The sequence below is a fragment of the Myotis daubentonii genome, chromosome 3 (assembly GCF_963259705.1).
Source record: "Myotis daubentonii chromosome 3, mMyoDau2.1, whole genome shotgun sequence".
NCBI lineage: Eukaryota > Metazoa > Chordata > Mammalia > Chiroptera > Vespertilionidae > Myotis > Myotis daubentonii.
The window spans coordinates 191,378,381-191,402,915 of record NC_081842.1 but is presented as its reverse complement, the minus strand read 5'-3'; the positions used below and the strand labels follow the sequence as shown (position 1 = coordinate 191,402,915).

General features: G+C 48.5%; 1 protein-coding gene across 11 annotated transcripts in view; it reads left to right on the top strand.

Annotated features, from left to right (window-relative positions):
• ERI3 (ERI1 exoribonuclease family member 3) overlaps positions 1-24,535 on the top strand; it is a 132,969-nt gene that overhangs the window by 73,022 nt on the left and 35,412 nt on the right. For 10 of the 11 annotated variants that reach the window (XM_059689906.1, XM_059689898.1, XM_059689904.1 and 7 more), the window contains one exon: positions 381-453. The exons of the other annotated variant lie outside the window; for it this stretch is intronic. In XM_059689906.1, coding sequence (XP_059545889.1) covers positions 381-453 — 73 coding nt within the window. The remainder of the gene's footprint in view (positions 1-380; positions 454-24,535) is intronic. 11 annotated transcript variants of the gene reach the window in all.

Sequence of the window (24,535 nt, the reverse complement as noted above, 5' to 3'; positions counted from 1 at the left end):
ATCAGGGGCAGGGCCAGCTGGGGGGAGGGGCCAAGGGAGGTTGGATGGACAGCCCCACCCCCCCATCAGGCCTGTTCTCTGGCTGCAGTGGGTGTTATAGCAACTGGTTGTTCCAGTTGTTCCGGCATTCCGGTTGCTGGCTTTTTATATATATAGATAGTCTTCAGGTTTTCACATTTGGATCTGAGGGCTGGATATGAAGCCCAGTGTCCAGGGTGCTGGAGGTGGGGGCCCTTTCTTGGGTGGGATGGGACCCATGGCTAACGGGTGGGCTTTTTGAGGTCTATTTGTCTATGGACTCTATGTTAGATTTCCTAGCTTAAGACTCCATACCTGGGACATGTGTGTGCCCAACTTGTTTTCTCTTCCCTTTCTTGTAGGCTCCCGGGCCAGTGCCAGTACTTGGGCTTGCCAGTGGCAGATTACTTCAAGCAGTGGATTAATCTGAAAAAGGTACTGTGTCTGAGCCCCACTTGGGTGCTTCGCCAGGTTCTCCTGTGCCTCAGATCTCCCCTCCCTTGCTTGCTTTTCTCATTTCTGTTTTTTTCTTTTTGTTGTTCTCATCTTTCCTTTTCTTTCTGTTCTTCTCTTTTCTCAACATCCCTGTTTCCTCTTCTCCAGCTAATGAGCCTTGGAAGGTTGTGGTTATTTCTGGAAGTGGGGAGCTGCTTGTGGGGTCCAGGCTGCTGAGTGGAGTATGACACTTCCCTATTTGGTATCACCCAGATGTGCAGAGAAGTTCCAGTAAGGGGGTTTTCCAGGTTCTTGCTCAGAGCTGAATCTCTGGGCTGAGCTGTATTATTGCCAGGAGAGATGCAGTACTAACTGAATCTCTGGGAAAGTCTCCTCTTTAATGTGATCGTGAGTGTGGCCTCTGACCCTTCTGACTGGCCCTGGTATCTTCCTCTGGTTGGCAGGTAGCGTTGGTTCAGGCTGGCTTTGGTCCTGCCTAGCCACAGCAGAGCCTTGCTCACATGAGAAGGGCCATGGAAACTACAGCCCAGTTCCCGACGAGCACCAAGCACCTGGGGAGAGGGCTGAGGCTGTGGGCTGGGAGGTGGGCCGTGGCAGATACTGGATCCTCATAAAACTCTTCTTTCCTAGTGTGTGCTGTACCTCCTAGGTAAACAGAAGAAAGGAGGCATAGGAATAGACTCCCTAGATCCCTGCTCTAGTGGATCCTTGCTCCAGGAGGCTCAGTGCACTAGGGAGGCTCATCCCCATAAATCCTTCCAAAGTAAGATCAACAGCCCTGGGAAGCCTCAGGAACCCCATGCCACCAGTCAGCAATGACTCCCAGGAAGCTTGGAGAAGGGAAAACACACCAGCGGTCAGAGTAGTGGCTGCCAGGGGATTCAGAGAAGAGAGGTTATTGGAGGTCAGGCTGGGATCCTAAGGATTTGGGTCTTGAACTGGGCATATTCAAGGGAGATGCGATATGAATCTGAGGAGGAGAGGCTTTCTAGGCAGAGGAAGTAGTGTGCTTTTGGTGTGTGGGGATGGGGCTAGAGGTAAGTGAGCATGGGCAGGAGCAGTGAGAGAGAATGACCTTGGACTTTGTTCCATAGGTCTCAGGGCAGCCATTATTTGTGGCAACATTTGTGAACTCTTTTGCTTTTCCATGGTACAGAGGCCTCTGCACTCTGCGTTGTTTGTACTTTGACCCTTACCCATCTTTCCTGACACACATAGCCCCCCACCGTGTCATGCACCCAAACAACAGCTGCTTACTACCTGCCATCTTTGGCTGTGGAAGCCAGGCTCTGTGCTACCTTCGGCTCTTGGCCTGCAACCTTACTTCTCTGTGAAATGCCCCCTAGTCATCTTCATCAGGTATTTTCCCTCTCCTTAAAGATTCAGCTCAGGTATCACCTCTGCAGTCAGTCTCTTGCCTTGAGGCTCCGTAACACTTTGGATCTTAGAGTGGTGAAACGGAGTCGGTGTGTGTGTTTCCGTACGGCCATGTCTATTTGGAGCATAGAGACTGAATCTGGTTCCTTTCTGTGTCCCCAGTGGCCAGATCAGGGCTAGGTACAGAGTATGTGCTCTGAATGATTGCTGGCTGTCTGGCTGGTCTTTGAGAGCTGGCTCCATAGAGGCCCTCTTACTCAGGATTTGACAGAGTTGCACATGTGGGCGTGGTTAGGCCTGCGCTCCTAGAAGACAGCATGCCAGCTGTCAGAGTGCATCTGAGGCTGCTTGCTGGCCTTGGCAAATGCAATGTGAAGGCCCGGCCAGGCGAAGCAGGCGCTGACCATGAACAATTGTTCTGTGAAGTTCACTAGACTTTTTGGTATATGGATCGCTCCCTGCCTCTGGGTTCCTTGGCCGAAAGGCAGAAAAGCAGCCGACCCGTGTGGTAACATTGCCACTCAGGGCTACCTTGATGCTGCTGCAGGTGGAAGTGGGCTGCCGTAGCCTGTTCAGCTTGCTTCTCTGCCAGACTGTGCTGGACCATAGAGGGGGAATGGGCACAAGGGGAAACTGAGGACCCTAATCCCAGTTGGCCTTGTGATGGCCCCTTGGGAGGTAAACTTAGCAAGTCTAAGAAAAAACAAGAGGTCTAACCCCTTCCTTCCTGCCCTCTAGCCACCTCATGTTGCAGCTTTGCTTGAAGGTCCAGCAGGAGAGATGTCTTAATTCCAGACTTTGGTTCAGTCCTTGCCAGCAGCCATTCAAATAGGGAGGCTACAGGGCCCTGGAGGTCCAGGGGCATGGTGATCTTTCTGTTGTTTAGACTGCATGACTTAGTGCAGGCTACACAAAAATGCCTGCTCCCTTAAAAAGAGTAACAATAAAAGCAAAACCAGAGAGATCATTGCCAAGGTTGTGGGAGTATCATGCAAAGGCTTACTCCATGCCTTCTTTCCCCATATGTGACCCACGCTCTGACTATCTACAGTAGTGATGGCGAACCTATTGAGCTCGGCGTGTTAGCATTTTGAAAAACTCTAACTTAACTCTGGTGCCGTGTCACATAGAGAATTTTTTTGATATTTGCAACCATAGTAAAACAGAGACTTATATTTTTGATATTTATTTTATATATTTAAATGCCATTTAACAAAGAAAAATCAACCAAAAAAATGAGTTTGTGTGTCACCTCTGTCACGCGTGTCATAGGTTCGCCATCACTGATCTACAGGATCCTCTCCTGTCCTTGATCTTACTTGGTCTCTCCTTCCTTTCCTTCTCTTCTCAACTCCCCTACAGAGCTTTTCCCCACTAAAAAAGTGGGGAGGGTTCTGGTCTGCTTGGCCACCTAGATCTGCCTAGTAAGTAAGCAACTGGGAGTGAATTCACCATTCCCATTTCCTAAGGCCTCTAATCTGAGGAAAGGCAAAATGTTGTTTTTCAGCCGCCCTCTCCTGTCCAGAAACGGTGCGGGTTGCATCATGGAAAAGCAGCTTTTAATGACCAGATTTCCACATCTCCCGCCTCCACCTACTTACTTCCCCTGTAGCACAGTGGAGCAAGCCAATGTTTGCTGACATTTGGAGTGTCATTGAATGATCTTATACTCTTATTGAACTGTCAGCTTAGAGAGGACTTGGGGCCCTGCTCTCAGCTCCCTCCAGGAGATCAGAGCTTCACTGAGGGGCCAGAAGAATACACACACACACACACACACACACACACACACACACACACACATGCACGCCCATGTATAGTCATGTGAATGCATACACACAAGTGGGCATACCCATAATTGCTAATAGGTACACATACAGCATAATACATATTCACATAGTCACCTGTGGAAATATACAGACATAAATGTGTTTATATAAACATAATCATAGGGTGTAAAGACACATGAATAAAAAGAAACATACACATCTTCATCAATAAACATATCCTTGAGTGCCTTCTGTGTTCCAGATACTGAACTAGACCCAGGAAATATAACAGAAAAGATGGATTTTAAATAATTTTAATTGTACTATAACAATACAATTGTTAAAAATTTCAGAGTCATGGGGACTCGACCTATGGGGTTGGAGAATGGTTCCCTGAGGGGTGGCTAAGCTGAGATCTGAAGGATGAGCAGGAATTGGCTAAGGTTGTGGCAAGGCCCTGAGGTGAGAAGAAGCCTGGCAGCTTCATGGAGTCGAATGTAAGTTCCATGAGAGCAGAGAATTTTTGCCTCTTTTGTTCACTATTCTGGCCCCATCACTAATCATTATTTGTTGAATGAATGACTGCCTGAAGCATAGTCGATGTGGGGAAGTGAGGAGGGTGGCATGAGGTGAAACTGGAGGGGGAGCTTATAGGCCACACTTTAGACTTTGATCTTTGTCCGTGGGGTAAGGGGAAGCTAGTAAAGGGCACTCAGCATAGAAGAGGCTTCAAAGGAGTGAGAAAGGGCAGGAGCTATGGTAGGGCAAGTGTGGGGTAGAGGCAGGTTTTGTGGTTTAAGATGGAAGACGTGTGCTTGTTTGTAGGCACTATTAGAGAAGGAAGGGTTGAAAATATAGGAGTAAGAGAGGTCTCTGAAGGTGAAAGGAGATAGGATGGGAAGCCCAGTTTCTTGAAATTGGCTGTCTTCAAGAGGAAGGTCCCTCTTCCATTGTGATGGGGGAAGAAGAAGACAGCTGCACATAGATGCAGGCAGGCTTGTGGGTTTGATGATGGCAAGTTGAACTAGTTCCCATCTAATAGCATTTTCTCTGTGAAGTAGATGAGTCATTTGCTGGTAACTAATAGGGGAGAGATGGGAAGGTTTGGAGAAAGTGGAAAAAAATTGCTATATTTTAGTAAATAGAAGTATGAGCTGACTTGAGAAGTATAGTAAGATTTTAGGCAGTGCTCAGGGCTCAGTTGGGGCTGATGACATTAATTTATAGTGGAACTACTGTGTTCAGTGGCATGACTTATTTAGCAGAGCTCAGCTGCCTGGCTATGGGCATGCAGAAGACAGACATTTAGCCTGGTTGGTGTTGCTCAGTGGTTGAGCGTCGTGGAACCAAGAGGTTGCCGGATCAAGGCACATGCTCAGGTTGCAGGCTTGATCCTAGGGGTGGGGCTGGTGGGGCGGGGGGGGGGGGGGGGGTTGGGTATGCAGGAAGCAGCCGATTAATGATGTTTCTCTCTCATCAATGTTTCTGTCTTTCTATCCCTCTCCCTTCCTCTCTCTCTAAAAATCAATAAAAATGTATTTTTAAAAAGAAGACAGACATTTAGAGTTATCTAGGGTGGAGATTTTCCCATGAAGTGTGATGAAAGGAACAAAGGAGTTGAAGATATTGTCAAGACAGTGGTTGCCAAAATGGACTATGAGATCTAAAGTGGATATTGAGGGAAGTGAAGACAGCAAGGGGCCTGATGGAAAAAGCAGATAGGTCCTAGTAAGATGAGGAGCAGTTATATCAGGTATAGCTGAACGTGCCAGATGGGAGGATAATAGATTATGGTTAGACAGTAGGATCTCTGAATTAGTGATTTCAGAGATGGGACAGTTATAGGTATTAGCAAGTTCCAAGATGTGCCCATGGGAGTGGGTAGCTAAGGTTGGGTGGAGGAGAATATTATCCTATATAATAAAAGCCTAATATGCTAAGTGTCTGACTGTTGGTTCAACCGTTTGACCAGTCGCTATGACATGCACTGACCACGAGGGGGGTAGACACTCCGACCAGTAGGTTAGCTTGCTGCTGTGGTCCAGCAGATCAGGACTGGGTGAGATGGGCTGGACACACCCTGGGGCCCTCCCTCGGTCCCTCCTTGACCTCAGTTGTGCACCGATGGGGTCCCTCGGCCTAGCCCAGGGGTGGGCAAACGTTTTGACTCGAGGGCCACAATGGGTTCTTAAACTGGACCGGAGCATGGATGGAGTGTTTGTGTGAACTAATATAAATTCAAAGTAAACATCATTACATAAAAGGGTACCGTCTTTTTTTTCAATAGTTTTATTCATTTCAAATGGGCCGGATCCGGCCCGCGGGCCGTAGTTTGCCCACAGCTGGCCTAGCCTGTGCCCTCTTACAATCCAGGACCCTTCGGGGGATGTCAGAGAGCTGGTTTTGGCCAATCCCCACAGGCCAGGCCGAGGGACCCCACCGGTACATGAATCCGTGCACCAGGCCTCTAGTTGTAAATAAGAGGTCAAGAAATGGATAGGGCAGATGAGACCTCCATAAGGATGTGAATAGATATATACATGCATACATAAAATATATACACACACACACACACACACACACACACACACATACTCACTGCATATGCATGGAAACATAGGTATATGTACAAATGCATGTCTGCACATATATATACACACAAGTCACGTCCATCAGACTAAGCTATGCAAGTTCGTGCACATACACTCACAAATGGCCTGGAATTCCCTCTGATGTCTGAGCCTGTTTAGATGGGCTTTGGAGAAGCAGGCATGCAGCCTTAGGAGGATTCTGAGTCAGTCCTGGCAGACAAGGCTCAGCCAGTCATGCTCAGAAGTTGTAAGGTCGGGGGTCACCTAGAATTTAACAGACCCAGCTATACCAGGGCATGAAGATTGCTGCTCCACTTTTCTTCTACCATCTGTGCCATATGCCCTTCTGCAATTTTCTGGGTGCTCTGAAGGGGTGGGGCTGGGGCCAGCTGGGACAGAGTAAGGAAGAAGAGACCTTCTTGGGTTCCTCCAGAAGTATTTCTGCCTCCCCTCCCCTGGGAGTGGACAGTAGAGAAACTGCTGAAGGGAAGGTTGTTGTCTACGATTGAGTACGACTTTTTCTGACCTTGGAGCATTCAGAGTCCCAATCAGCACAGTAATAAATTAAGGGCTTATGGAGGAATAAATTCTCGGCCTTAATGAAGTTCTTTGCTGGGGGCCATAGTCAGGTCAGCAGGTCGGGGATGAAGCAGATTGGAGGCTCCAGCAAGTGAGCTGAGCTAGCTGGGCAGCCATCAGAAGTGGAAGGATCTGAAACTCCGTTGGTCAGGTCACTTTTTGGTGTTGTGGGGATAAAGCTGCATCAGTGTAGGCAGCCTGACAGAGGCTGGGCTCTATAGAATGCTAGCTGCATGGTGCTGGCTGCAGATTGGGGCTATTCAGAAGCTGATTTGGAAAAAACAGTAATGAAACAAAAAGGGAAACCAAGAGAGGCATGAAGATCTAGGGGCCCTGTGATGTGTTTATTTTGTTTTATTTTGGAGTGAGGAGGACCACTCAATGGTAGGAACCAGAGTGGTCCAGGTCTTTGGCATCATCTGAAGTACAGTGTTGTCTGTGGGGCAGCAGGCAATTATAGGCTGCTCTCCTGGTGGGAGCCAGTTCAGAGGCCAGGAAGATAAGGGCCTCTAGCTATCTTTGGGAAGAAATACTTGTACAGAGGACAAGACACAGGCGCCAGGTATAAATGAGGGAGAGGTGGGACGCAGGCAGTGACAAGGAGAGGACAAGTCGGAGAGCCGCCCGGAGCTTGCTGCTGGATTTGATGCTGTAGTCCCGGGAGGGGCCAGTTTGGGGGCTGGAGGCTACTGAACTATAGAGCTGAAGCTAGAAGCCAGGCCTCAAGACTCCACATCCTGAGCTTTTTCTCTTTTCATCCCATCCTCTGCAACATCTACCCTTGGGGATGAACTCTTGGGATGCAGTCCAGAGGGAGCAGTGCTGTATTTGGAGTCAGGGACAGTGGAGCTAGAGAGAATGTCTCCTTTCCTCTCATCTTCCTGCCCGATGGCGGAGTGCCCTGCCTGGGCTTTTCCTTTAAATATGTCTTACAGCTGTCTGAACTCTGAAATTTCTTTCACTCCTTCCCTCGCCTTGTTAACATGTGTTGCCTTTGGGGTAATCAGGGAAAAAATATTATGTCCTTTTACAATTACCGGGTTTTGGAATATTAAAATGTCTCGCTGCATCGGCACTGTTATTTTGATTGGTATTCTAACCTTTGACTAGCCCATAAAGCGCGCCGCTCCTGAAGCCAATATTGCAGGACTGAAATTTAATTCCGAAATGATTCCAGATAATAGGGAGACAGATAATATATGCATGAAGGATATTATGTTTGGACTAACTGCAGCAGGGCCAGGGCTGGGGAGCTGAATAATAGCCCAGAGTGAGTTATAATCTGTGGGACAGAAATGCCTTACTGTCAGGGGCAGGAAAGGAACTCTTAAATCAAAGGCCTGGGAAAGGGTATGATTACAGTGTGCTTATTTTGACAGGAAGAACACCAGAGTCAAGAGGATAGGTGTAGAAGGCTTTGGCCCATCCTTTCTCTTTAGCAAGATACCCAAGGCCCTGGATGATCTGGTTCATGGTAGCATCCCTATCTTCATATCTCCTGTTCCTCTAACATTCCAGCCATATCAGACTTCTTGCTGCTCTTCAAATATACCCAGTTGTTTCACTTCTCTTTGCTTATTCTGTTCCCTTTGCTTACATTGCCTTTCTCATTTAGTGTGTTGGAAAAACTCCTCTTCATCCTCCAAAACCCTCTTCTGTGAAGCCTTCACTGATGTTCCCACACCTCTGGTAGACATAGTTAATCACTTCTTTCTTTGTATGACTTCAATACTTTGTAATGAGTGTCTCACATGCTTTTGTGATCGTCTGCTTCCATGTTTATGGTTCCTACGAGACTGAGCAACTTGAGGTCTACATACCACCCATTTCTGTATTTCCGGTGCTCAGCACCGGGCCTGGCACACGCTAGGGATCAACAAGCATTAGTTGGACCCACACTGAGTACAGGGCTTTACTATAAGCTCCAGAGTCCAGATGACTATTCCCCTGCCAGATTTCCCAGACAAATAGACTTAGAGAAGTTAAGTAGCTTGCATAAGGGCACATACCCAGGAAGAGGTAAAGCTAAGATTTGAACCCAGGTAGGTGTATCCAACCCAGGCATGGAGCTGGAGGCCAGGATAGGAAAGACAGAAACACACTTCCCTGACTTCTTCCTTCCATAGCTCAGGTCTTGAGTCCTCTCTGCTGGAGACTGCACTGGTTCTTAACATTCATGGGACTCAAGTCCTGGAAGGAGTTGTGCTTCCTGTTGATACTAATAACCTTTGGACAGTTATTTCACACAAGACACTTCTCTATTATGACTTTGTACCTACCTTGAGAAAGGTACCTAAGTGTGATTTTGGAGAGCTCTTAAGGAGGTAGACAGGCAGAGTACATGGAGCTCTTAGTAAAGTCTGAAAATTTCACAGACATTCCCCTCCCTTTAAGCACTTGGTGGAACTTATATTTAAGTGTATGTGATAAAGAAAGTATATAATGAAAAAAGTTACAGTGAATTTGGTTGGCTTTTAAACGGATTTATATTTTGTTCATTACAATGCTATCTGTTTGTCCATAAGCCCAGACAGATAGTAAGGCTATATATATGAGACTTACCCTTACCCTTAGTCTTCAGGTGATTCTTGGTGTATACACTGGCCCCTGGGGATGTGGCTCACAGGCTGTAAAGCATTGGAACAAGCGAAAAAGCTTAGGAGCCAGATGAGCCTTGCTCATACTTCTAATATCACTGCCAACTAGCTGTGTGATGGGGATCAGTTCCATAACCTCCCTGAAAATATAAAAGATGACTAATGCCCTGGTTGGTGTGGTTCAGTGGTTAGAGCGGTTAGTCCATAGGCCTGCGCACCAAAGGTTCGCTGTTCCCAGTCAAGGGCACTTACCTCGGTTGCGGGTTCACTCCCTGCCTTTCGTCAGGGCATGTGCAGGAGGCAGCCAGTCCTGTGTCTCTCATCGATATTTGTTTCTCTCTCTCTCTCTCATTTTCTCTGTCTCCCTCCCTCCCTCTCCTTCCCTTCCATTCTCTCTGAAAAGCAATGGGGAAAATACCCTCAGGTGAGGATTTAAAAAACATATTTTTAAATGATATTTTTTAAAAACATTTTTTTTAAATGATGACTAATTTCTTACATATGGAACTTAGTCTCTGGAGTTCAGTAGACTTGATTTAGAATTTCAGCTTGGACTTACTAGCTGTGGGGTTTTAGGAAAGTCATTTCACGTCTTTCAGCCTCAGTATTTTCCTCTGTAACACAGGAAAAACAGTACCCACCCTAGAGTTGTCCTGGGACTGAAATGATAGCCCTGTGCCTGTGCTCTCCCTGCTCCTTGCACCGTCTTCTTCACCCCTGTAGCCTAGTCGTCTCACCGAGGCTGCAGGCGTGAAGGAGACAGGAGCTCAAGGCAGAGATACCAGCCTTTGTGGGCAGGAGCTAAGAAAAAGAGGCCCCAGTGGAACCCAAGGGAGCACTGGGGAGGGGGAGCCAGATCCCATCCTTGGACTAACTGACCCTCAGCTCACTGAGGAACAGAGTCTATCATCTCATTGTCCTTGAATTTCAGCTGCCATCAGCATGTCTGTTGTCCAATGAAGTCCAGTCACATTCCCCTTCGGACAGTTGCTGGCTCTGTCACCCACCTGTGTAATGACCTTGGACAAGTTAGTTTCCTTCTCATAACCTTGTAAAGTAGAGATAATAATAATAAACAGGTGCTGCTCTAAATGCTCTATATAAATTCAATCCTCAGATAACTCCGTAAGTACAATTATTAGCCATCTTACAGATAAGGAAACTGAGGTACAAGATGTGAAATACCTTTCATAAGGTTCAGCAGTGAGTGATGGAGTAGGCTGGTGCACCTGGGCAGTAGACTGCAGAGACCCTGCTCTGAACTTACTTGCTCTGTCTCCAGTGCAAAGGAGAAGGAGCCATTTTCACTTGGCATGCAGGAGAGAAAGTCAACAAAGGTTCATAAGGAAACACTTGAGTTGAGCCTTAAAAGAAAATAAGTTTTCAGGAGACAGGGTGGAAAGGGTGCATTTCAGGCAGGGGGAGCAATGAACAAAGGCCTGGAAGGGTGAGACAACTTGCTGGATTGGGAAACTACAAACAGTAGTTTTGGGGTCTCTTTAGGCTAGTGATGTGCACCAGCTGTGTGTATACCTCTTACCAGAGGAAAAGCAGAGCAAGCACAGTGAGGAACCATTGCCCAATTCTACAGTGGAGTGAGCCTAAACTGCCTTCTAAGAATGAGGCAGCTCCAGAAAGCTACCATCCCTTATGGCACTATTGGCTGTGGGCAGTCTAAGACTGCTATGCCAGAAGACCTCAGTGTGCTTCTGGCAAAATGTGCAAATTACAGTGTGAGAAATCAGTTAGGAATGTTTGTAAAGATCTTCAAGTGCCAGTGCTAGGTGTGTGGGTAGGCAGCCTGGCACAGCCTCAGCCAGGGAGCTGAGCTGGCCTGCCTTGTTCTGCATCCCAGGTAAGTGTGGCAGAAAGGGGGAAGCAGCAGGGGAGGGGTCAGCTCAAGGCAGGTATGATTCTTTCTACCTTTGTGAGGTTTCCTGCAGCTGCTGCAAATCCACCTTTACCCTGGAGTTGCTTGCAGTGCCCTCAATGGCGGGTCTTAACAACAAGGCCCACCTCGTGGTCTGTCTGCCTCTCACTGGCTGCTGCTCAGAGTCTGCCCTGTCGAGTGATGCAACCTCTTCGTCCTGGTTCCATTGTGAGCCTCCTCTGTCTTTCTCTTGTGTCCTTGAGGAAGTGACTTTTGAGCTTACTCTGGAACAGGGGAGAGAGGAGAGCTCTCCTCGGTCTGTTTAAGGCCTGGATTTAAACCCAGGCATCCTGTCCATAGCACCCATACTCTAACCCTCGGGCCAGGTGCTAGGGCCTACAGGAGCCACGTCCATGCCTCTTGCTTATTGTGTGTGGCCTAATCTGTCTCTGTGCAGGACCACAAGCCACTCAAAGAAAGGGACTAGATCTGCTTCTTCTCTGAATCCACAGAGCTAGGCAAGCAGAGCGGACCTCAGGAGGCTAGTAGAGGCATAGATGCTGAGGAAGAGCCGAGGGCACTTTGGGAGAGAGGCGAGGCGGGATGAGGCAGCAGGGAGAAGTGGACTCATCAGTGTTCAGGATTAAGTCTGAGAAAGCTAAGGGAACACCCTTAAAAATCTCCCAGGAGTTTTTGTTTTGCTTTTGTTGTTGCTGCTACTGTTACTCTGGACCCTGGAAACTGGGAGGAGTAACATAAAAGAAGGGTGAAGGACAAGGAGACTTCCTTGAAGGCAGGAGGTACAGCCCTGCCTCCCATCTCCCACATTGCCCTGCAGACCACTCTGGAAAGGCAGTTTGACCAGGTCAGTGGGTATTAATAAAAGAGATAAGAGGAGAGCACCAACATACTGAGTCCCAGTTGGTGCTAGCCTCTCTGCTAGATGCTTTACACACATTATTGCATTTAATCCTCAGCTACTCATCAAGGAGGGGGCTGTGGTCCCTATTTTACCAGTGCTGGAATAGAGACTTGGAGAGATTAAGAAGCTTGCCCAAGGTCACATGACCAGGATATAAATCCATTTTCTCTCTTGCCATGGCTTTCTTCTTGTCACTTGTTCCATTGCAGATACCACCTAAGGGCAGTTCCTCTGGCCTGGCCTGTTTTAAGCTGGAGGCCTGGGCAAACACATACCAGCCTTTACTAGTGGTATGATCAGTGAAAGTCAGTGATTAGAGAGGAATAGGAATTGGCTTCCCAGGTCTCTTGGGAGTGCCACCTCTTCTATGGGGATCTGTGTATGTAAGAGGATATGCCCCTGAGCACATGCATGTCTGTACATGTTTAAAGAAGTGTATCTCTCTGTGGGGATATTTGTGTATACTTAGGTGTGTGCACATGCCCCCATGTAGGAATATGAGGATGTAGGTATGGGATCTGTGGTTCAACTCAGGCACCTGGAAGTGGGCAGATGAGTCCCTTGTCCCTAGAGGACAACGTGCAATACAGAGAACCCTGGACTGAACTTGATGCTAGAAGATCAAGACAAGGGCTCTGGTGTTCAGTCATTTGCCCTTTCTGAGGCCTCAGTTTCCTCATCTAACAAATAAGGGAGCTGGATGAAGTGATCTCTTCTACCTTTGCCATTCTTAGATCATTCATGGTACCTTCAGTTTCCTCTTTTTGCTCCCAGTAAAAAATGAGACAGGTGCAAGGAGAGTGAGAGAAGTCCCTCTTTTACCCTGACCTGCTTTGATCTTTAGCATTGAGACTACTCTGCTATTCCACTGGGGAAAGTTGAGGGTCCAGGAAAGGCAGGGAATTGCCTGGCATCAGGTTAGGAGAGCTGGCGCTCAGGTGTTAGGGAAGCATTTGGACAACTGGTGCCTGTCGCACTGGGCCTGGACTGGAGCTGCATGCCATTAGGCTTTAGGCCTCTCCATGAGAATATGAGTGAGGAGAAGCTTGTTGTCTCCCTAAGACAGCCCACCGCCCAGGCCCTTCCTCTGGCCTTTGGTCCCCTTTATTGATTGTCTGGGCAGATGCAGAGTGATGCCAGGCAGACCAGGAGAGGGAGCTGGACGTGTGTTCACATTCCTGTGGGACTTCCGGCTCAACACGGGGTCTGCTGTGAGCTCAGCTGGTCTGCTCTCAGCTCTCTTGTGGGGAAGAGAGTTTAGAGTTGGGTGCCTTCATTTTCTCGGGCTGATTCCTCCGGGTTGGTCTGAGTGGTTCCTGGAGATGGGACCTTTGTCTGTTTCAGTCTTCAAGTGGGATTATAGCAGGGTTTTATCTATTCTGTCCCATTAATTAGCTCTCAGTTCCCTGAAATTTCCAGATTTGACTAGCTGGGCCGCTAGAGAAGGAACGAGCGTTGTGTGGATTTGCAGTGCAGTTCCTTCAGTGCTGGTGAGGACTTCTCTCTGCTGGTTGGGCTTAAATCAGTCTGGACCTAAACCTCAACTCAGGTAGCAAGTGACCTATGCTTTGCCAGGGCCAGGACATTTAAATTAACATCAAGTCACCAGTCACTCACTGAAGCCTTTTGTTAGAGAATTTAGACTCCAGCGAATCAGGTCTGTTTTCCACCTGTACAGAGATCCTGGTCTAGCAAGGAAGATGGGTCAGTCAAGGCAGATTGGGGGGACAGGGGAGCACAGTAGTAGTAGTAAGTGCAGTGATAAGATATGTGAATGGTGTGAGTTAGTGTGTTGTTTTTTTTAAATAATTGATTTAAAATTCAGTTCCATATCGAGTTGGAATTTACAAGAGACAGAGTCTATATAAGCATGTCTTTGTGCTCCCCTGCCTGTGCAACTTGATAAGCTCAGAGCTACCTGAATGAGCTAGCTCCTGCTGCAGCCAGCCCTGTGACTTTGTCAATGGCCTTAAGGCAGGGCCCTTGAGAGAGCATAGGCTGCCATACTTGGAAAAGAGGAATGGCCCTCCTGGGGAGATGAGATCCAGGCTAGTTACTCAGGAAGTGCTTGTGTGTGGGTGTGGGCAGGTGTGCTTTTGAGTGCACAGGTATGAGCTCAAGTGTGTGTATGGCAATTGCCAGTGGTCTGTCCTCAGCACCACAACCAGATCTTATAGTGTTAGGCCTGAGCTTGGCACCTACTTGGCTGCAAGCAGGAGTGAAGGCTGTAGGCAGATCCCAGGGCAGCCATGAGGCCTCCCCAGTGGTGTGTTTGCTGTGCCTAATTACCCGGCAGTTGTTTAACTATGCAAGCTGCATGCCTGCCTTTATTGCGCTGTGATTGCTGAGCTGCCTATGGGGAGTGTCATAAAAAGATATAAAATGCCCATTATCTGTCTGATGCCCTCCTCCTGGACTGTGGGTGTTTGTGTTTTATTTTATCTTTATGGCTCGAGGGAAGCTCTGTAGGAAGGAAAGGGAGGGAAGAAAAAGGAGGGGAGAGGAGGCCCTACAGGAATTGAAGAAGCCCCCTTCATACTGTGGTCAGCCATGAGCTGAAGGGCTCTCCTGAACTGAGAGGAGAAGTGGAAATGGCGGGTCGCCAGGCTCAGGATGGCGCTCAGGAAATAAGGCCCAGATCTTCCCCTCCTCATCCAGCTGCAAGTCCTGCAGCTTATTTCCACTCTACCCATGCTAGCCTCCGCCCTACACATGTATCTACTGCCTTGGGTGCAGGGCAGTCTGCAGAGGGTTCTGAGAATAATTTGTAGGAATGGTCTATATTGCCACTCAGTTCTTTACTGGCTTTGATTATTCAGATGGCCTCCTGCCTCCTAGAGCTCCATAGCTTTGCTTTGGGACAAATATTGTGGGTATCACCTCTTGCTCCTTGAAGCCTTCCATTCCTACAGCTTCAGCTTCCCTTTTCTTGCCAGCTACAGTGATGTGTTCAGGCCAAGCCTATTCAAGAATTGACTGGGTCTTAAGGAATCTTCATAGACCAGGAGAGGGAAGGGAATTAATGATTTGAGCACCTGCCTTGTGCCAGACAGAACCTGTGTATGGCACTGAGGCAGAGATCAGAGATCACAGGGGTCCTACCCTTAAAGAGCTCATACTATGTAACCAGAGTTCCAGTTTCACAGTAGGTGTTGAATATATGTTTGTCAAATGGGACTGAATTCAACATAGGCATTCATTCTCATGCAATAAATGGCTATTGAGCACCTACTGGGTCAGGCACTCTGCCAAACACTGAGATAAAATAGTGAACAAAATAGACAAAATTCCAGCCCTCAATGCTCATTTGAGTTTATTGGAAGAAGGATTAAAAGATTTAAACCCTGGATATCTAACTTCAAAAACCATGCCTTTTCAATCATGACATGTTGTTTACCATGCCAGAACCATCAAACCCCAAGCTATCCCATACTGACTGTCTAACTTCCCTACTTGAAAAATCTGAATGTCTACTGAATGAAGTACAAACTCTCTATCCCATCCTTTGAGACCCCCAATTATCCCAAGATAGTCTGTTTGGTCCACTTCCAGGCCTTATTCACATTTGTTTCATTTGCCTATAATACCCTTTGCTGCATCCCTGCCTACTGAACTCCCACTTATCCTTCAAGACCTGACTCCTTTATGCCCTCTGTGAAGACATCCACTTTCCCATTGGGAACTTCCTCCCCTTCAGACATCTATATTGAGTGCCTAAGCACTGTGCCAGAGCTTTCCCTGGCTTTGTTCACTGCTGGGGAGCCTTCTTCTATTATACTAGAGGCTCAGTACACAAAATTTATGCATGGGTAGGGTCCCTAGGCCTGGCTGGCGATCAGGGCCATCGGGGCCTTCCTTCCCCTGGCTGCTGGCTGGGGCCTTCCTTCATTCCACACTGCCCCCTGGTGGTCAGCGCACATCATAGTGGGCGGTCGAACTCCCAGGCAGTCGAACTCCCGAGGGGACAATTTGCATATTAGCCTTTTATTATATAGGATTGTACTTAAAAAGTTTTATTGAAATATAATACACATACCACACAATTCACCCATTTAAAGTGTACAATTCAGTGTTTCTTTATTCACGGGGTTGTACGACCATCATCACCATCTAAGTTAACAGCATTTTTGTACCCCCTGAAAGAAACTCCGTTAGCAGTCACTTTCCAATTTCCCCCCAAATACCCTAGCCCTAAGCAACCACTAACCTAATTTCTGTCTCTGTAAATTTGCCTACCCTTGCAGTTCTGAGAATTTCTTATATGTGGCCCTTTGTAACTGGCTTCTTTTACTTAGCATAATTTTTGAGATTCATCAATACTGTACCATAGGTCAGTACTTTATTTCTTTTTATTGCTGAATAATATTCCATTGTATGGATATGTCACATTTTATTTACTCATCAACTGGTAGACATTTGGATTGTTTCTAATTTTTGCCTCTTATGACGAATGCTGCTGTGACCATACATGCACAAGTTCACTTTACTGTTTTTGCTTTTTTAAAAAACACTTGTCTGTCTTTCCTAGTAGAGTGTGAGCTCCTAACCCTGAGAGTAGGGGATCACTTCTTTATTGTTCACTGCTGCATCCCCACCACTCAGTCCATGGTTAGCACTCAGTAAATGTCAGTGGATGAATACATGCATGCTTTCTAATTCTTTTTACTCCTCAAGATGTAATAGCAAATTGTGGGGACCTATTTTTATACCATAACTCAGTTTTCCCTGGATATAACTGCATACACATATCCACCACCCAACTGAAGCGTAACAAGGATATCTAACTGGATCATGCCCCTTTCATTCCACTGTTGACCTCTCTGGTGTAAGTCCTTGCCCAGCAATAGCTGATCTGAGAAATTTTTCTGAGTTGCCCCATGATCAGAGACAGCCTCTAACTCAGCACTGAGGCAGAAACCGATTCTACCTTCCCCTTTTCTTCCCTCTTTTGCTAAGGGCCTGGATTGTTTTATACATGGAGGGCTGAGCCTGTTGGAGAACCTGGAGGGAGTATTGGGCTTTCACAGGCTGGCTTTGTGACAGCTCCAAATGCCTGGGCATTTGGGACAGGAGAAGATGCTACCCCTGCCACCCCAGTCAGTAGCCTCTATGAACTGTAGAAGTAGAGGAATTTCTAGAACCAATAGTTCTGAGAGGTTAGTAAGACTAATATTTCTCTTTTCTTTGTACTAACTCACCCTAATAGTTTGAGCCCATAATTAGAATTGGGCTTTATTAGACTAATTAGGAGGTGGGAATGATGGTAGGAGGACATGCGGAGATGCATAGGGTGTCGGGCAGTAAATCTAGGGTTTTAATAGGTTTGTTCCATAATCAGGTGGTCTGGAAGGCTGGGCCCCCCTCCCCTCCCTTCTATTCCCATCACTCCTTGAAGTGGCCTTCACACTTTGCCGTCCTTGTCCTCGATACTGGCAGCAGCTCTGGGTTATGGGGGACTGGGGAGGGAGGGAGGAGACCCCACCCGGAGCTTCATTGCCTATGCACGCGCCGTCCAGCCTGGCGGCATGATTACCTTGCTGAGAAATCCGTCCAGGCGCAGGGCTGCTGATAGCAATCATTGATTAAGAGGGTAATTGTCCTGAAAATTCAGATTGATCAGAAGGCAGAAATGATAACTTGTGTAACTGTGTTTAAAGCCACGTCCTGTCAATAGAAAAGACTGAGATGTATCGCGCCAAGAGGGGGGCAGAACGGATGGGTGTGTGCGGGCGGGTGGGCGCTGCCATCCTTCTCTCAGGGCTGAGCAGGATGTTTCTTGTCAGTAACCTGGACTATTGGAGATTCAATCACTTTTATCTCCCCCTCTCTCTCAATCCAAATGCCTTTTCATATTAGGAAATTAGAATCGGCCCTGCTCATGCAAGATTTATTAGCTCTGCTGAGCAGTTGCACCGAAGAGTAAATGATTTTGCTTTGCTGGAGCTTTTTACACATTAGGACCCAACTTCTTCCCTGTTCTGTGCCACTGGCTGCCTGGAGGAGTGGGCTCCAGAACCAGATACTCAGGGAGTGAGCTTTCAAAGTCTGATTAGGGGAAAAGGCATCACTCGGGTCTTGATCTGTCAGAGACCCTGTTGTGTCTGGCTGACTTCCTTCTATCTGATCCCCAGACATCTCCCTTACTGGAGTGTAGGTTGTCTTGGGCAACTGAAGGGGCCAAGCCTCCTGAGGGGATGGGGTGCATCCCTCAGAGTTGGATGGCCGTGGGAGGCTCGCCTTGGGAGGAGGCACTGATATGTGTATTAGATAAGGATTGGCAATAGTGGCAGCAAATAGGCCGGGGGGGGGGGGGGGGGGAGAAGGGGGAGGCTTGACCTCTCCTCTCAGAGCCTGGGATTGTTCTCCTGTTGAGGGCAGGGATACAAGGGCTAGACTAGAGCATCTTTCTGAGCCCCTGGGGAAGCTGCCCAGGAAGTTGCCTGGAAGTTTAGAGTGTGGAAACTAGTTAGACTAAGTTTAAGGGTGTCTGGGCCTGCTGGCTGCCTGTGTCTAAAGGGCTGCAGGATTGACTGGCTGAGGTTATCTGATCTGCCAGCAGTGCCGGCTCTTACGGAAGAAAGGGCCTGGGATCCATGCTTTTGGAACTGTGCTATGGCCTTGGACTCAGAGGCAGTGTGGGCCTGTGTGGCCAGCTGGACCTGCCTGCCCTGGAGGCCAGGGCACCAGTGGAGTAGGTTGGTTGTAGAGAAGATCTTTCTCCTTCACTGAGGCTATGTCATTCTCTCTCCTTCTTGCCTTCCCTCTTCAGCCCCCAGCCTCCTTGGGCTGTTTAGACCCATGGACAAACATCAGTCTCTGTCTTTCTTCCACCCTCCTTATCTGCAGGTGTCCGATCGTGGAGGCCTGTTGGAGCAGGTGAAAGTGTGGAGAGTCCTTCTGAAATGGGGCTGAGGGGAGGCTAATGGAATTTCTGGATCTTTTGTGAAAGGGTTGTGATTCCAGGGACTACCTTCTGCCCACTTTGCCCTTTTGTTTGGCCCTATGAAGCTTCCTTTTCTCTGAACTTTTGCATTATTTCCCCCAAGTAGAGGTGTAACTAGGCTAACCTGAGAGTCAGGGCTGGAAGTGATGGTATTCCAGGAGTGAATAATGAGAGGAGGCAGCAGCCATTTTGATCCAAGAGAGGACTGTGTTTTGTGGCAGGGTGTAGAGGAAGGCTTTTTAGAGGAAAGAATCTGCCAAGTGTCTGCAAGATATTCCCTAGATGGGACCTGCCTCTAAACAGACCACCTGGTCACCACCTTTCTACTGAGTGTCTGCTTCAGGTCTTCTCTATCCATTACCAGACTCTGTCCTCGGAGAAGCCTTGACTTTCTCAGGTAGCTCCTCCTACTAGGCAGGACTGGGCAAGATGGGCCTTCCTTCCGCACATGTGCCATCACCCCCTCCCCTCCACTCCCCTCTGAGGGTATGCTGGGGAATAGAGTAGTTGGTGGGGGCTTGGTGCAGCCCCCCTTCCCCCTCGCCCACTATGATGGATTGTGAAGGGAGTGGATGCATAGGACCAACTCAGCTTCCCAGTGTGGGGTGCTTCTGTCTCTGCCTCTGAGCTGAGCTGCCAGCTGCCTAGGAATGCTTTGCAGTCCAGAGGGAGGATTGAGCCATGTTTGGCTTAGTCTTCTGCTAGGGCTGGTTTGGGCAAAGTCAAGAAAGAATGGAAGTATCATGGGCAGCTTGGCCTTGGGAATAGAGAACTCAGAAGACAGGCTTCTAGTGGAGTGAGGGAGACAGATAGTCACTCCAGGTAGTGTAAGAGTTGTTGCCTTCCAGAGCGCAGGAGAGGGAGTGCCTAAATTCTCCTGGAAGAGCTGATGAGCATCCAGAAAGGGGGGCGGGGGGGGGGGGGGCGGCGGGGGCTATGAATTGAGTCTGTGAGGAGGGTGGGCAGTGCACTATGAAGACAAGTATGGACAAGCATCTGGGCAGAGAAAACAAGAAATGTCACTGATCAGTTGTGTTAGGACTAAGGCTGTGGCCAGTGAGTTTTTCTTTGGTACACTTCTTCATCATTGTTTAGAGCAGGGGTCCTCAAACTACGGCCTGCGGGCCACATGCAAATACAAATATTGTATTTGTTCCCGTTTTGTTTTTTTTTACTTCAAAATAAGATATGTGCAGTGTGCATAGGAATTTGTTCATAGTTTTTTTTTAAACTATAGTCCAGCCCTCCAACAGTCTGAGGGACAGTGAACTGGCCCCCTGTTTAAAAAGTTTGAGGACCCCTGGTTTAGAGGTATGGGCCCTCTCTGTTTTAGCAAGCCTGAGGGGTACCTACTTTCACCATCTACCTGGTCTGCTGGAGGCTACCGGCCTTAGATAGAACCAGCTGGAGCCTTAGGTTGTAAAGAAGTGCTGGACAGAGTTGAGGGAATGGACCCCAAGCCCTCCCTCAACTCTGTTTCTTCTCTCATTCTGCCTCAAGAACAGGGAAGGGAGCAGAGGTTCAGGCTATGGAAATGGCTCTGGTGAAGCGTTAGGCCAGCTTGCTCCACCCGTCCTAAACCCATTCCCAGCCCTGCCTTGTGCCGAGATACAGCTCTGTTGCCAGGGCCTGGCAGGGAGGCGAGGAAGAGACCGGGAAGCCAGAAGACTCATTTTCACTGGAATTTGACCTAAAGCAGGATTGGAAGGGAAGAAAAGAATTTGAACAAAAGTACAGGCAGGAAGGAGCTGTTAATGAGCCTTTCTTTCTCTTGGGGACAGAGCAGAGCGCATAGCGGGGCGCAGCGCCTGCTCTCCTCAGTGGCTCTCTAAGGGAGCTGTAGTCTCTGGCCGCTGCCTGCTCTCGCGCTCTCTCCTTTTTTCCCTCTCCTCTTTCTCGGCTCTCTATTATGGGGACTTGCTCCAGCTCTTTCTCTCTCTTCTGTCTCTCCTTTTGTTCTCTCTTTGTCTATTTATCACACTGTGAAGGTTGAAAGAGATGTTATTAATCTGGGAGAATGAAGGCAGGATTAGTGGTATGAATCGGATTTTGAGAGGTGTAATGATAGAAAGACTCGCTCGGCTGGCGGCCTGCGTGAGCTTGATAAATGGGGAGCACTCCAGACTGACTCGCGCCTTCCTCCGCGCTGTGTGCCCTGCCCGCTGGGGCGTGCCGCGCTCTCAGATCTGCCAGCCAGCCCACCCCGCTCCTACCTGAACCAGAGCAAAAAGCCAAGGGTAAAGCAGACACAAATATCTCCCATCGCACTTGGAGACATCATTGCTTTCAGCACCCTTTTCAAGTGGAGACCTATCGAGTTCTCAAAGGGGTCTGGGCAGAGGGGGCAGGGACCTAGACTTCTGCCTGCTTCTAGGGCTTGTGAGAGTAGAGCGTCCCTCTTACCCTGACATGGATGTCAGGGGTCAGGGAGTAATAAGGCAGTCCATAGACCAATCATACCAGACCATATGTAATATGCAGTTAAGCCAAGTGCTTCTGGGAGAACTGTGATATGAACTATGGAGGGATTGGACATGGAAGAGGGAGGAAGAGAAATCAGGAAGGGCTTCCTGAAGGTGGTATCTTGGCAGACAGGTAGGATTTGGAGAGAGTAGAGGAAGGCTGCTGTTCTAGGTGGGAAAATAGTATAAGCAAAGGTGTGAGGACAGAAATAAGCCTAATTCTTGTGGGAGATGGAAGAGCCTCAGATCTGGTGAATTTCAGATCAAGAGGGACTTAAGAATTCAAGCAATTAAGTCCCCACTTTCCAATGAGGAAACAGGCCTGGGAACTCGAGTTGCTATTTTCTATTCAAGTCCTGTTGCTTGTGCTAAAGGTGCCCCTTCCCTCATCCTGGGACGATACAGTGAGCCTTTCTTCTGTAGCTTTGGTTACGGCCTTACAACCTTCATCTTTGCAATCAGGAGATCCTGGCTTAGGTTCACTGCTTCTTAGTCGCCAGCCCTTTCCCAGCCTTGGTTCAGGGCTCTCCTCACCTCTGCCCCCAGCCCAATCTGCAGTTTGCAGGGAGAGTTCTGTCCCAGCCAGCTGAGTGCTGCTTGTATGGTGGGGAGAGGAGTAGGAGGCAGCCCACCTCATTCTGGACTCCAGATGCCTCTGAGCCTGAGCACTTTCCTCCTTTATATCCCTCTGCAGTTCTCTCTGATCATTGTCTATTGCAGTGACTGGGCACTTACTGGTGTCCATGTCTGTTTCTCCTCAAAGGACAGTGGGTTCTTTGAGGACAGGATCTACATTTGAGTTGCCAGGGTCTGGAAAGCCTTCGGTGAATGCATGTAGCCTGGCATGTAACAAGTTCTCAGTAAATGTTTGCTGTGAATGAATCAGTGTGATTCCTAAGTCTATACTCTTCCTTCATAACACACCTGAGTAGAATGAAGGTAGAGTTGACAAAGGTCGGTACAGGGGCCAGGATGTTGGGCGTGCCTGGAGAGGAGGCTGTTGCCTCTCAGCCTTCCTTTTTTCCCTCTAAACATCAGAGAAGAGAAGGGCCTTATCTGATGCTGAAGGCATTTATTTTCTTCCTGGCTGATCTTATCTACTCCCACAGTGTCATGCACCACCCATACACTTTCTTTTTTTAATTTACTAAGGGCCCAGTGCACGAATTTGTGCAACTTGAAAGGAACTGTGGGCTGCGAGGCTGCGGTGGCCACAGGCGTGGGTTTCGGCCCATCCTCCTTGCTCCTGCCCAGCCCCTCCCGCCACAGCCCCTGGTCCCCTATCTGCCAGCAGCCTCGCTCCTGCCACCACTGCCGCCCCCATGTGCTGATGGCGCCCGCTCAACTTGTACCCACTGACAACACGGAGCAATTGGGGCTGGCACCAGCAGCGAGTGCCAGCAGGGCTGGCGCCCTCAGCAGGTGCAAGCCACAGCTGCTGCCCCGATCGCCCCTCAGGAGCAGGGGGAGGGGGAGAAGCTCTGAGGGGTGATTGGGGCCAGCAGCCACCGCTTGCACCGTTGACAGCTCTGAGCCATCAAGGCCGGCACCAGGCACCAGCAGTGGGTGCAAGTGGTGGCTCTGGCGCCGGCAGCGGGTGCGAGTGGGGCCGGTGCTGCAGCAGGTGCAAGTGCCAGGCGGAACTGCAGCATGCGGGAGCAAAGAATTTTCAGTAACCACCAAAGGCTCACCCCAATGACAGCAACTGGCACCCCGCCTTGGTCTGGCACCCCCACTCACCTGCTCCACCATTCCACCGCAGCCAATTCCCACTATGTTCCACGCGCAACCCCTGGTGGTCAGCACACACCAAAGCAACCAGTTGTTGGGTTGTTCCATGTTTGATCTATTTGCATATTAGAGTTTTATATAGAGAGATTTTTTAAATTGATTTCAGAGAGGAAGGAAGAGAGAGGCAGAAACATAAATGATGAGAGAGAATCATTGATTGGCTGCCTCCTACATACCCCCCAGTGGGGATTGAGGCTACAACCTGGGCACGTGCCATGACCAGGAATTGAACCGTGACCTCCTGGTTGATAGGTCAATGCTCAACCACTGACCCACACCGGTTGGGCCACTTACACACTTTCTTAGGACTGTTTTGAACTGAGCTCCTCCTAGTCTACACGTCCACCTTCTCTAGGCAGCCCACCTTGGATGTCCCACTGAAGGCCATCTTGGTCCTTCTCAATAATTTTCCTCCACGCCTGGTTAGGGTTTCTCCTCTTGCAGGGCCTCAGTCCCTCACTGTGTGGTGAGTTTACATACGTGTTTACATGTCTCTTCTTCTAGCTTGGAAGCCCCTTGAAGACAATTTACTTGATCTGTATGTCTCTGGCACCTAGCCCAGAGTTTGACACATGGTAGTTACTCAATAAGTGTGTGTTATTTGAGCAAGCCAGTGAAGAGGGAGGGGGGTCTGGGATGGAGATTTTGGACACCCTTTTCCAAGGAGCAAGGAAGTGGAGGTACATGTGTTGTGCACAAGCATGCACATGCCTTCGTGTTTGAGGGGCAGTTGATGGTGGTGGTGTCACGTGCTCCATAAAGGATTATATTTTAATTTGGAAAGCACTTTAGAAACTTAAAGTGCTTTGCCTAAGTGCTGACTGCTATTAGTGTCTCCTTTTTATTAGGAAAAAGGACATGATTTTTCTCTTTTATCTTCAGGCCTGTCCAACTTCTGAGAGTCAAACTTAGCAAAATGCCTGCCCCTCACTGAGGACTAGTTACATGCCAAGTTCAAAGCTTTGGACTTGAAACACAGAATTTTGCTTTGCAGACTGGTTCTGACACCCCTCAGGGGATTAGCCCAACAGCTCAGTATCAGGAAGGGGGTGGGAGAGACAGGGTCATTTGACATAGTTCAAGCTGCAGTCCTGAGCCTGTCCCCTCTCCATATAGGCCTAGGTGGGAGGACATAAGAATCTGAACCATTTTGGGGAGTA